The 13,649-nt window shown below is 38.4% G+C and overlaps 1 protein-coding gene across 1 annotated transcript in view; it reads left to right on the top strand.

Annotated features, from left to right (window-relative positions):
• The window catches only part of LOC147857773 (ABC transporter A family member 8-like), a 32,528-nt gene extending 25,821 nt beyond the window's left edge, over window positions 1-6,707 (top strand). Inside the window, exons 16-18 of the mRNA XM_087327142.1 lie at window positions 1,534-1,639; window positions 6,048-6,136; window positions 6,262-6,707. Of these exons, the coding sequence (XP_087183268.1) occupies window positions 1,534-1,639; window positions 6,048-6,136; window positions 6,262-6,543 (477 nt within the window). The 3' untranslated portion in view covers window positions 6,544-6,707. The remainder of the gene's footprint in view (window positions 1-1,533; window positions 1,640-6,047; window positions 6,137-6,261) is intronic.
• The last annotated feature ends 6,942 nt before the right edge of the window (window positions 6,708-13,649 follow it).

The following is a 13,649-nucleotide window of genomic DNA, read 5'->3' as shown; positions in this document are numbered from 1 at the left end:
ATAAGACCAAACAAGAGATTACATCTTAAGTGTTGTCTCGTCTTTGAGAACAACAAATCAAAAAAATAAGTAAATAATACTCCGTAAAAAATCGTCTTTGAGAACAACAGATCTGATCTCATCGTAGAAAATCCAGCATTCAGAGTATAAGCCCACAGGTGGTGTACGAGTGCAAGTTCAGCTAGCTCATCAAGGGCGCAGAAAAAAAGAAAGAGAAATATTAACGTCTTTTAAGAGGCCAAAATGACCTATAAGACCAAACAAGAGATTAGACTTAACTGTTGTCTCGTCTTTGAGAACAACAAATCAAAATTGAATAAGTAGTTCTCAGTAAATATAAAAGTAAATAAGATAAAAACAGACGAGGGAATCTAGTTTTCGGTACCTGTGAGATTCTCAAGTTAGACATATTGTAACTTTTGTCTTCAAAAGATCTCTAGCATAGGCCGATCTAGAATGGATAGGTCTCTGAAGCGAGGGAAGGACCTGTGATGGCGGCAGATAACGGCCTTTATCTGTCGATGACAAGGGTGCTGAGGTCGTGGTCCAGGGGGCCGGGGCCTACGTGCACGACAAATTGCTATTGCCCGATCAATTGTAATCCCTTTGTTCTGTCTTGGTCGGGAGCCCATTTCTGTATCCCTTGATTGACTTGTAGCGTTAGTAGGAGTGATGGGGCTAAAGAAAGTTGTGATTGTCCTTTGTGGATGAGCTTCCGTGGCTGTATTATTGTCCTTCAACAACTTTTCCCTATGTCTCTTGACTTCTACCAAGAAAAGTCCTAGGCATTGTCACCTTGCATAGCGGGCCAAAGCCTTGTTTAAAGAGGCAATGGTATCTCCTTCTAATTTCATAAAAGACACTACAGCGACAAACATAGTGTTCTTCAGATTCCACTCCTTGATGACACAGTTGGCAAATTCTTTCTTCTAGAGGTATTCGTGTATATCTGCGTACCTCAATCTCTAACTGATGTGAGGATGCTCGCAGCTGCCCTATCACACTGCACAGCGCATAGGATAGAGTTATGTCCATATAAGGTGGCCTGATGATGAATCCATCCTCTGATGTGTGTAGAGAAAATTTAACTAGATTCAATCTATTGTTTGTTTTAAGAAAAAATGTGAGGATAATACTGTGGAAGTTAGAATCACACTCTAATTAGGAGATTAGATTTGCACATCCTGCTTGGGAGCAATTCTATTTGTTAATATATACATGATCCACAATTCTGCATACAAGATCTTGGCTTTGTTACCCTTTGGGACAAATATACCACTCCCAAAATCATGCATGGAACTGGCATAGGTTTATATACTCATCATGCTGACTCTTCATGGCAGTGGAAATTGGGACAGTTTTATTATAGGATTAGAGGATTGAATACAATTATGTCATGGAGCTGAGATAACAAATGCCCTATACACATCGATATCCCTATGCCTTTATACTAGTATTTTTGATCCAATACTTTTCCTCTTAATCACATTGCTTGCAAGATGGGGTGTTTTATATGTAAGTTCTGATGTGCAGGTGGTTTACATGGATGAGCCAAGTGCGGGACTTGATCCTGCATCCAGAAATTTTTTATGGAATGTGGTAAAAAATTCAAAGCAAGGGCGTGCTATAATTCTTACCAGTAAGAGTTATTGTGTGTGCTTTTTTTGCTATTTTATCTTTAGGAGAAAGAGTTTTAATTGTGTAAATCAGTTTCTTTAAATAATCTTAAATAGCCAGGTCCTTGATTTACTTATCACCTGGCTTAGAAATTAGAATAGGGAAAATTACTTTGTTTCATTCTGTTGTTTAGTGCTGACCTCCCTATCACTTCATTTTCATAATGGAAACTTTGGTCTCAATAAAATATCAGTCCACTATCAAGCTTCTCCTTGGTAACGAATCAGTCGATTTTGATGTGCTTGGTTCTATCATCCTGCACCGAATTGTTGGCAATGCTGATTGCTGACTTATTGTCACACCACAACCTCATCCGACTTTCTTGATTCATCCTTAGTTCTATTAGGAGAGCTCTCAGACACATCATCTCCACAACTACTACAGCAATAGCTCTATACTCTGCTTCGGCTGTTGACCTTGATACTACCGACTGTTTCTTACTCTTCCAAGAGACCAGATAGGCCCCAACAAACATGCAATATCCTGATGTGGGTTTCCTATCATCAGCACAACTAGCCCAATCACACTCACAATAACCCTCAATATTGAAATGACCATGTTTTCTAAAGATCAATCCCTTCCCTGATGCACCTTTGAGATATCTCAGAATCTGGTACACTGCATCCATGTGATCTTTCCTCGGATCATGCATGTAGCGACTTACCACACTTACCGCTAATGAAATATCTGGACGAGCGTGAGTCAAATAAATTAACCGACCTACCAATCTCTGATACCTTCACAATCAACTTTCTCTCCTGCAATTTCAGTTGGCTTGATCTTTGGGTCAATTGGAGAAGCTACAGGCCTGCAGCCCAACATTCCAGTTTTTGAGAAGATCTAATACATATTTTCTCTGAGATAGAACAACTCCTCAATTCCAAGAAAATATTGTAGCAAACCTAGATCCTTCACCTCAAACTCTTTACCCAATTGCACCTTTAGTTGGGCAATCTCTCCGTCATTGTCACCCGTGATAATTATATCATCCACATACACAGCAAGTAATGTAGTATGCTCCTTGTGTTGGAAAAACACTAGATGGTCAGCATTGATCTGCCAGTATCCCGTACCCACCATAGCCCTTCTTAACCTGTTGAACCAGGACCGAGGAGACTACTTCAGTCCATAAAGCGATTTCTTTAGTCTACAAACCTTGCCTACTGTTTGAATTGTACCAAAACTTGGGGGGATATCCATGTACACTTCCTCCATCAACTCTCCATAAAGGAATGCATATTTTACATCTAATTGATGTAATTTCCAATCTGTATTCACTCCAAAGGAAATAAGCGTTCTAACAATGCTCAACTTCGCCACAGGTGCAGAAGTCTCATCGTAATCAATGCCATATATCTGACTATATCCCTTAGCTACTAATCGTGCCTTGTAACGATCTAGTTTGACCTCTGGGGTCTGTTTTATAGTAAACACCCATTTGCACCCAACCCAATTGCCTGCTTTCTTGGTGGTAGTGGCACAATCTCCCAAGTTTTGTTCTTCTCAAGAGCTCCAAGTTCTTCTTGCATAGCTTCTTTCCACTTTGGATCTTCTTGAACAACCTTCCAATACTTGGGTAAAGTGACAGAGTCTAATGATGCAATGAATGCTCTATGTGTAGGTGATATGTTAGAATAAGAGATAACTGAGCAATATCTTGAGGAAACCCATAACAAACAAGAGGGATTCCTGTATTACTGCGAGAGGTCCTCCTAACCGCTATAGGCGAAGGAGAGGAAATCATATCACCTGTGTTTTCTAGGTTTGAGAGTTCTATAAGTATTTGAAAAGTTGAGGCAAGTTGGGACATGGGACTTGATGGCACAAGTGGTGCTTTAGACTTGTTCATATTTCCTTCTGCCTCCTCCACCGGGTATACACCTTTAGCCCCCCCTCAGCTCGAGTCCCAACGCATGCAAGTTCCTCTTCTTCTTCCTCATCTCCTACGCTCACTTGTTTCTCAACTGGTGTAGGGATCAACAAAGGAATTGATCCTATTTTCAGCAACCTCGCACCACACTCTCCTTCTTCCCTCATATTTTCAGTCTCAATTGACCCATCAAAAGGTGAATGCTAACAAATAATCTCTTTTCCACTGGACTCCAACAAACATACCCTTTTTGTGTGGCAGAGTATCACACATACACATTTCACAGCTTTGGGATCAAGCTTTCCTACAGATGGTCTACTATCCATTACAAAACACACACATCCAAACACTTTCAATGGAAGAATCCCAGAGTAATCTCCTTGCAACAACTCACATGGAGATTTCCACTGCAATACTCTAGAGGGCATTCTATTAATCAATGCGGCAGCTGTCAAAACTGCTTGTCCCCACAGCTGCTTTGGGATATTCATAGAAATCATCTTGCTTCTTGTTACCTCTAGAATAGGTATGTTCTTCCTCTCTACTACTCCATTTTGTGCTGATGTATATGGGCATATAGTTTGATGTTGTATTCCTTGATTTGACAAGTATTCCTTAAACGTAATGTTAGTATACTTAGTTCCATTACGGACCTCAATACCTTTCCTATTGCACCATATTGAGTTTGAACAGCTCTATGAAAATCTTTAAAGCAAGCAAACACTTCATTCTTATTTTTCATCAAATATAACGTAACACAAGAGAAGCAATCAATGAAAGAGACAAAATATCTATATCCATTCATCGAACTTGTGGAACACGGTCCCCAAACATCAGAGTGTATTATATCAAAAGCAGGGGAACTCCTATGACTTGAACTAACATACCAGCTTCTAGTAAGCTTACCAAATTCACAGGCATCACAAACAAAAAGAAACACTCATGTTATTTTCCCTCCCAACATAGGTTTTCTGTAATTTCTCTCAAATATCATTACACATTTTGAATTTTATCAACAGTGGTGGCAATTGATGGAACCATGGAGTTGAGAAGCCAAGTATACAAAAACATGTGGGTAGCTCTCTGTACTTTCCACTCACTGTGTCAGATAGCCATCAAGACCCCTTCCTTCAAAGGCGCTTATAATCTGACGCTACCAACTCAAGTATGTGGCCAATACATCGAGTTTGAAGTCAACTCAACTGGAAGGAGTTCAAGTCTCACTTCCAGATACTACAATCTCAGCCGGCTTCATGTATTTCACCAATGTTTTCACCTCATCCATCTTCTCAATCTAGATTATCTCTTCTCTTCTCTTTTGACTTCTTTTCTCAAGTCACCTCTAAATCATATAGCACTGCCATCCTAAAGGGGGGGCGGATCTAGGGTTTGACAAAGCTGCAGGGGACCAACGAGCAGCAACCTCTCTCTGATAAAACTGCAAACTGAACATTCTCCTTCCATTTATTCTCAAGAGTATACATATATGTTACAACAAGAGAGAGCGAACATCCTAATGGGAGAAGCCCCCTCTTCCTCTCTTGAATGTTACCACGGTGCTGTTCTGACCGCATTCACACCAGCAGAGGGGCGGATCTAGGGTTACAACAAGAGAGAAAAATACAGAGATGGTTTGTCTCACATAAGGAGGAGAAGGCTCTTCTTTATAAAGGCCAATATATGGCAGTTGGGCTAACTAGCTGTTGGGGCTGGCTAGCCATTGGGCAACAACGTTAATCATTCTCAACAGGTAGCCATATTGATATTGCTGTATGCCAATAACAGTATTTATTGTCGACTCTCTAGAGGGCCTACAAAGACATCTACTTACTTTATTTTGTATAGAGGATTTTTCTGTAAACCCTGACTAGGCGTATCTTCTCACTCTATAAGCCAATCAAGGACTATACAAGTGGTTCTCAATAGGGATCAACAATGGTTCAGATTCGGCTTAACTGGTTTGGCCTGAATAAGGCCAAGGCGGTAAAGCCTTAACCAGTTTAGCAAGGCTCAAGCCAAACTGAATCAAGCTCAAGGCTGAACTGAACCAAGCCTAGCCGTTGCTGGTTTCTAGTCATTGACCAAGACACTCAAAAAGGGGTTACAATAGATCAAGCAATAGCAATTTGCTGTGCAAGTAGGCCGCGAACATCTGGATTGCAGCCTTGTTGCCTTTATCATCAACAAAGAAAGGCCCTTATCACCTGGTTCGAAGGGTGCCCCTCCCTTTGGAGCAGCCATGTTGGAGATCTTTGGAATGCAGCTCAGTCTATTGATTTTTAGAAGCTGAATTTGACTAAAATGTTATATTTTCACGTAAACTGGGATATGGTTAATAAAACATAAACTGGGATAAGGTTAATAAGTCATAAACTGGATGTGGTTAATAAAACTTTAACTGGGATGTGGTTAATAAAACATAAGCATTACCATGGTACACGGTGACTCATATAAACTAGTTTTTACTCATACAAACTGTTATTTGACTGTAATTTGGTAGCTCATTCAATGGAGGAGGCGGAGGCACTTTGTGATCGTGTTGGAATATTTGTGAAAGGCAAGCTTCAATGCATTGGCACTGCTGAAGAGGTAAGTTCCACCCTGCATAATCAGCTTCTTACCTTCATGATCTATTATATTTTTCTTGAAGCGAAAACAAGTAATGCTATTGTATGCAAAAATCATCATGGAAATGCTGGATTTTCTGTTGTCAGCTCAAATCAAGGTATGGAGGTTTATATTTGTTTACAATAAGCACACCTCCAAGCCAGGAAGAAGAGGTTTTGAAGCTAGTGAATGAATTGTCCTCTACTTCAAAGAGAATATACAGCCTTTCAGGAACTCAGAAATTTGAGATATCAAGGGCAGACGTGTCAATAGCTGATGTATTTAGAAGTGTTGTGAATGCCAAGATGCACATTGACATACAAGCGTGGGGTTTCACTGACACTACATTAGAGGACGTTTTCACAAAAGTTGTGGATCAAGCATCTTGATTCGAGTTCTTGAGCAATGCAAATGTGTTGGTAAAGTCAGTAAACAGGAGTTTTTAGCCATAGAAACTACCTAGATAATTAATTTCTTGTATTGAGGTTATACCCTTGTGATGTGCAGTAGTTTATTAACCCGGGTTCAAATCCCACCAATTCACACGCCAATGTGAAATGTAGGTATGGAACATGTGACCTTTTGGTCTCCATTGCATTGTAAACCAGTTTTGTATGTCTTCCGAGGTTTACGATTTATGACAACGGCTTGAAAGCCCATACATAGGTGTTGTATGTTTTGGAATCTGAAGTTACTGACATAGTGCACAAGGGTATTTCAAGTTCTTAAAGATCTCAAATGAGGTCCATGCTTTATTAGTCTTTGCTCCATAGAGTTGTGTGATATTGTTTAAAATACTTCGTTTAATCTTGTTTTAAAGTCCTTGTGGAATATTCAAAGAGAAGCATACGCCATTTTATAGAAGGCATATTCAAGTATATCTAACTGAAGTTTTGAATACATGATTTTATTTGAATTTTATATGTAGTTTCAGGGTTTCTAGCTTAGTCATATTGAAATAAGATATACATATATGATATAATCATAATAAATTGAGAGGACTTAGTTTTTAAGTGAAAAGAATAAACTAAAGTTGGGCTTTGAGATTATTATGCTTTCTTATTGAAACATATATGAACACATTGTTCACCTCATTGAAATTCATTTGTGTAACTTGCAATAAGCATGGAAAACCTCCTTATCACTCAACAATTTCCATTGGTTGTGATTCAAGAAACTAGATGTCCACTCTTGTGCATTGTTGGTAAAATGCTATTTCATGGCATTATCTTATGGATGTAAGTTTTGTTCGTGTAAGAAAAACACCCTTAAAGAATGATAAATACCATACTTTTGGATAAACTATTTATTATGAGGTAAATAAGCCTAAAAATAAAAATAAAAACAAAAAAAAACATTAAAAAAATGGGGAAAAAACAAAAAAAAACACAAGAATGCTTGAATAACATTCGCATTCGTTTTCCAATGTAGGAAAACAAATGTTGTGTTAGACGAACATGAATTTTATGTACTAATGTAACACTGGTAGTCAACATTCATGGCCAGCCATGAGAACAAAGTCAAATAGGCATGCTACCAATCTTATACAAAGGTTTTGTAGCATAGGGAGCCTATAGTTAAGTAGCAAGCTTCATACAAATGTCATCCAAGTTCTTGAATAGTGAGTTTTGACTAGATTACATATGGAAAGTAAACTATGATTTCCCTCTTGAGATGTGGTTGGGCACCTCATCAAGGTCAAGGAATCATACCACTTTGTTGGAAATCATGTGTAAAAGTTGAAGATCAAGATTCTCCACACCATTTGAATTGTATAGTTTGTGTAGGATTTCATAAGGAATGCATGAACCTAATTGATAATGAGGTTTAGGTTGTTGAACCTCTATTTTTGTGATAGGTTGTTGATGATTCATATTATTGTTTATAGTACTAGAATGCTATAATTTCTTGTGTAATAGATTGGGCCATTTTTAATTCATAAATACATATCATGATATGTTTTCCTAGTGTTTGGATGCACTCTAGCTAACGATGTTGCTTTTGCTTATGTTGCAAGGCTAATTGTATTCTTGTCTTATTGGTGTGAGTTAAATCCACAAATTTGGAGAAGACAACCAATACATCACATACATAGCTTACCCCCTATATTTATTCAAAGAGGGTTCTATTACCAAATTTGGGCTTATCTACTAAATATGGTGGTAAAGTTGTTTTTAAATGTCTCCATTGTGGGCTTATTTGAAGAGTGAATCTCAGAATATGGGAATGGTTACAAATGAGAAGTAATCCTCCTTATATCAGCCAAATATGGCCGTTGGGGTGGTTAGTTGTTGGGACTAGCCATTGGGTGGTCCCTTGGGACTACTCGGTTGGACTAGGTGTTGCCTTCTTAGGGACTGGGCCCCTTAGTGATTCTTAGTTTTGGGATAGTATCCCAATTGGTACAGAATATGGTTTAAGGTGTTTTAGGTGGGGGTTGGAGCTAAGAATGGCTCCACCCCCCTCCCGAGGGGGATTGAGAGAGAGAGAGAGAGAGAGAGAGAGAGAGAGAGAGAGAGAGAGAGAGAGAGACCCAAATTAGAGAGGAAACTTCTTCTATATCATTCATGCCTCATGGGTGGGAGTACATGAAGGTCACAATCCAAGAAAATACAATGAGGCATGTAGGGAAGTTACATACCCTTTTGACAACCTACACCCACTTTACACCACTCTTCCATTTTTTGCACACATGCACACAAATGTGCATGTGTTTACACACATATCAATATACTCACATGTACTCTTGTGCACATTTGTATATACACTTACAAAATGACATTTCATACAAAGACTTTACACTTATTCATCCACGTACCATCACACCTATACACTCATTTACGTATAACAAGATGATGGTTTCCATACAAATAAGGAAAGCGCTTCTTGCCATGAGACAACCAGGTGTTGAACACATGAAGAACAAGGAATCCTAAGTGAAATACATCCATTCAGTAATTGCTACCATGAAGACTTAGTCACAGTTGTTCTCCCATGTGTTAAACCCTTGTTCTAAGTGAAATATTGAACATTAGATATCCATGGTTGTGAGTTTAAACACATGTCTTGCAATAGTTAAAATCTACAAGCTACCATATGCATAGTTAAGTTCAATATTCCACTTGACCGAATCCCAACATAACATATTTGATATCATGCAAATTAAAGGAGGAGTCAACCTTTCCATGGTCTTTGTGCTCCATGGCACATAAAATAATAATAATATGTGTAATCACTTCAGTCATCTTAAAATGGGAGCAAACCCTCTCAACATTCTATGTAGGTGTTTTCATTTCTTTAGGTGGCTTTAGCTTTACTTCTCTCTCTCTCTCTCTCTCTCTCTCTCTCTCAAGCGATACCATTTTGACACTTTGATGACACCGGTGCTTCTCTATAGGGTGGAAGTATGGAATGGTAGTATCCCTACATCTACTTGGAAAGAGTTTGAAAATGCCCAAAAACATTTTCTTACAAAGTTTCTACAAGTTAAGAAACAAACGCCATACACCCTCTTCCTGCTTGAGACAGGATCACTTCTCATTGAGATCATGGTTGTGGAAAGTTTTGTAGAATACGCGCTTAAGGTTCAAAAAAAGTCCCTCACATCGACTTCTTAGGGTTGCATGGTAAGCAAGAAAAAAGATCTAAATGACGCATAAAAGCAAATTTTTGTTTTCCGATTGGATGCAAGATATGGAAAAAATGGGATGCAACACACTTGCTTCATGATGTATCACTAGATTCCTTTGCTAATGAAGCCTTTTTGCAATGACAATGTATCATGACACGGGACAACTATGGGGGCTCATGCATCACACATTATAATACACATGTTATACCTAACTACAAAACCATATTCTTTGCAAAACAAGGAAACCATACAAATCAATACATGTTAGAGCCCATCCCGTTGTCTGCCATTCGAACCATTGCTTCCATGAGACTTAGCTCACATGCATTGTGATGTGAGATAGGGCGGGGCATTGGGGCACAAGTGATGAGGGTGGTCGATTGTGCACACTTTGTCCTAAACAAGTTAGAGAGTCTTGAGTAGCACACTTTGATACAATGCTTTGCCTTTGATCATATTCGACCATGCTTTCCACACATCTTCGACCAAGCCTAATCCTTGTGGGAATTTCTCTCACAACCACAATGTGGACATCCAATTGTAACATTCATTGGTAAAGTTCTTGAACATCGAGAGTTGCTACTCACTTTCACATGTGTCACGTGAAATGTAATATTTTTGGTCTCATTGGTCATATTTGATCTCCGATGATGATAATAGAATCTCTCTCTTGTTAGGAAATTGGTCCCTCTAGATGGAGAGATAAGCCGAATTAGTCGATGGCTAACTCGACCGATTCCGAAAAATCGACTAATCAACAATTGATCGAAAATCGATTTTGCTAATAGTCGAATCGGTTGAAGCCGACTCGAGGCTATAATTGTTAATAGTCATTTATAACACGTTCGCGTTCAGAAGTGGAAGGATCACGCATTTCACTTTTAGATTCCCTTTGTAGTCACACAATTTTAGCCTGTTGTGAAATAAGATGTGCACTAGTATCACATGATCAACCAAAGATGGTGAATTTATTGATTTATTAATCCTATGCATGTCTATACCTAGAGAACATGCTATTTATTGGAGAAAATATAAATGTATGAGATTTATTTTTGCAATGTTTACAATTTTAGGGTTGGGGTTTATCGTGCATTCATTTGATACAAATTAATTATTTGAGGAAAGCATTAACAAACAGGGATTCCATTTTCGTGAGATGTAAAATGCAGAGGTTTACAATGGTTAAACTTTCCAAGAGAGGTGTATATGCTATTTGAGAAATTGATATTTACATATTATTGAATACAATACATCGCAATTAATCCTTAGTAAAGATCATTAGGATATAATACCAAATGTATATGTTCATGGCAACACATGAAAATTAGAAGTAGAAAGCGTACTCGTAACTATTAGTTTACATGACATTAGACATAAAAGAATATACCCAAAACATATACGACAATTATTAAGGCATAGGCAGTGCTACATTTTTGGGTGCCAAAATAGAGACAACACTCCAGTAGTAACGTTGAAGCATGTATTAAAATTTTCATTTGATAATATACACATAAACACTAAATCAAGAAGTTAAACACATATATACAAATGGAGTACTAATAATCTATACAGAACACACATTGATAGCCCTCCATACATCCATTCCAGACAACCATCAACCATAGAAACATGATTTTTGTTGTATAATCCCCTCCAATAAATCAAATAGTCCCCAATATCTACCAATGCCTCCTTCAGTCCCACTATAAGTTTTGGATGTGCATCTTATGTGGTTCTTTGATCTCTAAAGGACGACGTCCTGTATTCTCATCCAAAGGGAGGTGATGGATTTGGGTTATCGGAAGGTTAAAAACTTGCCCCTTACGCACAAGCTTTCTATGGATGATGTCCCTTCTTATTTTATTTTGTTCTGATGACAACACACCAGACACAAGCTCTGCTCCTAGTGTAGATCGAGCCTCATCATCTTCTGTTGAACTCGATGACTCAAAATCTAACATTCTTGTCACCTTCTTTTTTTGAGGCCTGGACTGCACAACATATTTCTTTATTGGTGCTTTAACAGGTGATAAAGAGGCTGCCTTCAAATTAACATGGCCTTGAATGTATGGCCTCAATGTTGTTATCAGGTTGGTACTTGTCTCAATAGCATTCCGGAAGGATTCTGGCCCGCATGAATCTTTCAACAAGTAGTCTTCGGAGACGGTCATCTTATGAACTCCTTTTGTACAGTTGACTAACACAATCAAATTAGTTGAGTCCACATCTTCATAGTCAAGCCGCAAAATTTTGCCATAGTTAAATGGCCGATCTTGGGCAAGCATCGCACATCCAGCCAGTCTGGAAACTAAGAGTACTACCTTCTTTTTCGAGTTGACATATTGCAATGCCCACTCGTGTCCAATTAAGTCTCTGTCCAGCTGGTCTTCACCTCCTCCAGCCGTGACAGATGTCTTCTGACTAACTTCGTCAGACGGCTACCTCACGACTTCATCCTCAAACATGAGTTTCTTTCCCTTTTGCGGATACGTGACAATAGGGATCTTTGTTGTCTCTGGAGGAGAGCTTTGATACTTAATCTGAATTTTTGAGTGGCCTCTCCTCCATAGGATTAGTCGACCTACATGAAATAATAGAATAGTGAACCTAAACCTACATTCTCTCAAATGATAATGTATTGTAAGATGGTAAGGTTTGGAAAATGAGAATTCAAAAAATAGCTTGGCCTCATTAAGCTCTTGCCTAACAACTTGTGTAAGGGACCTACTTAAAGGGTGTAGTAATAAGGTCAAAAACCTAGTAAGAGGCACTGGAAAGGGAGTTCAGATAGTGGAATAGTGAAACCTAAACCTATATCCTCCTAACTGGCAATGGTAGTAAGGTAGTAAGGTGGTATGGTAATGTTTTGGCCTCACTTTAGTCTTACAGTATGCACATTCCTAGTAAATGAAGGTGTTATGGTGTGCCAAATTAGCAATCCAGTAATGTTTTGGCCTCATTTCAGTGTTACAATAAGCACATTCCTAGTAAGTGGTGTAAAGGACTTGTAGGATGGGGGAAACAGGGTTATAAACCTAGGAACTTGATTATAGGGCAATATAAATGTATATCTAACGTCTCTGAGTTCTCTAAACCCTCAAATTACTAGAAATTTGACATCCCCATCAGTGTCTAGATCTCAGATTGCAGGACAAATTCGATTGTATTTTGACCTTAATTCAGAATTTCTAAACATGTTTTTACTTCTTATTTTTAGCCTAATGTTTGCTTTCGTGTTTCTGATGGTGTAATGTACATTAATAGTGTGGTCTAACTGCCCTAGTGGCTCTATGACCCTGAACTCAATACGGTGTATCGAGTTACGTTGTCGTGCCTTTCGGTGCCAGATCGTTGCGTGAGTTGGGTGGGAACCGCCGAGGTTTTGGACTAGGAGGAGGAAGAATTTGAGGCTAATCTAGTTATGAGTAGATTACAAGAAAGAGATATAGAAACTTGTGAATCCCACAAGTACAGATTATTAGATTTATTACTATTTAGAATCCTAATTACAATTTATCATAGATTAGAAGAGATAGATTATATAAAACTTCGTGAATCCCACGATATATTAATTGGTTGGTGTTTTCGGAAATATATCCAATTTCCAAGTATTTCACACACCTATTACATTGAGCTCCCCATCCTTATATAGTGATGAGAGAGTCCTAATTTATCACATGCAAGCATCATGCTTTTTCTAACTTTAGTTTTCATGCACATTGCATGTGCATGATTAACTTTCTATCCCATCTTTTCTTTTAACTCGAGTGTGTATGCATGAGTAACTTTTTGTACCATGCATATCTAGAATATTTGCATGGGATAAAGTTTAGTATAACTTTACAATTCATAACATGCTAGTAT

Source organism: Azolla caroliniana, unplaced genomic scaffold (genome assembly GCF_043228905.1).
Source record: "Azolla caroliniana isolate FFs.n. ecotype wild unplaced genomic scaffold, voAzoCaro1.0.p SCAF_11, whole genome shotgun sequence".
Classification (NCBI taxonomy): Eukaryota; Viridiplantae; Streptophyta; class Polypodiopsida; order Salviniales; family Salviniaceae; genus Azolla; species Azolla caroliniana.
This window is presented reverse-complemented; position numbering and strand designations above follow the sequence as displayed.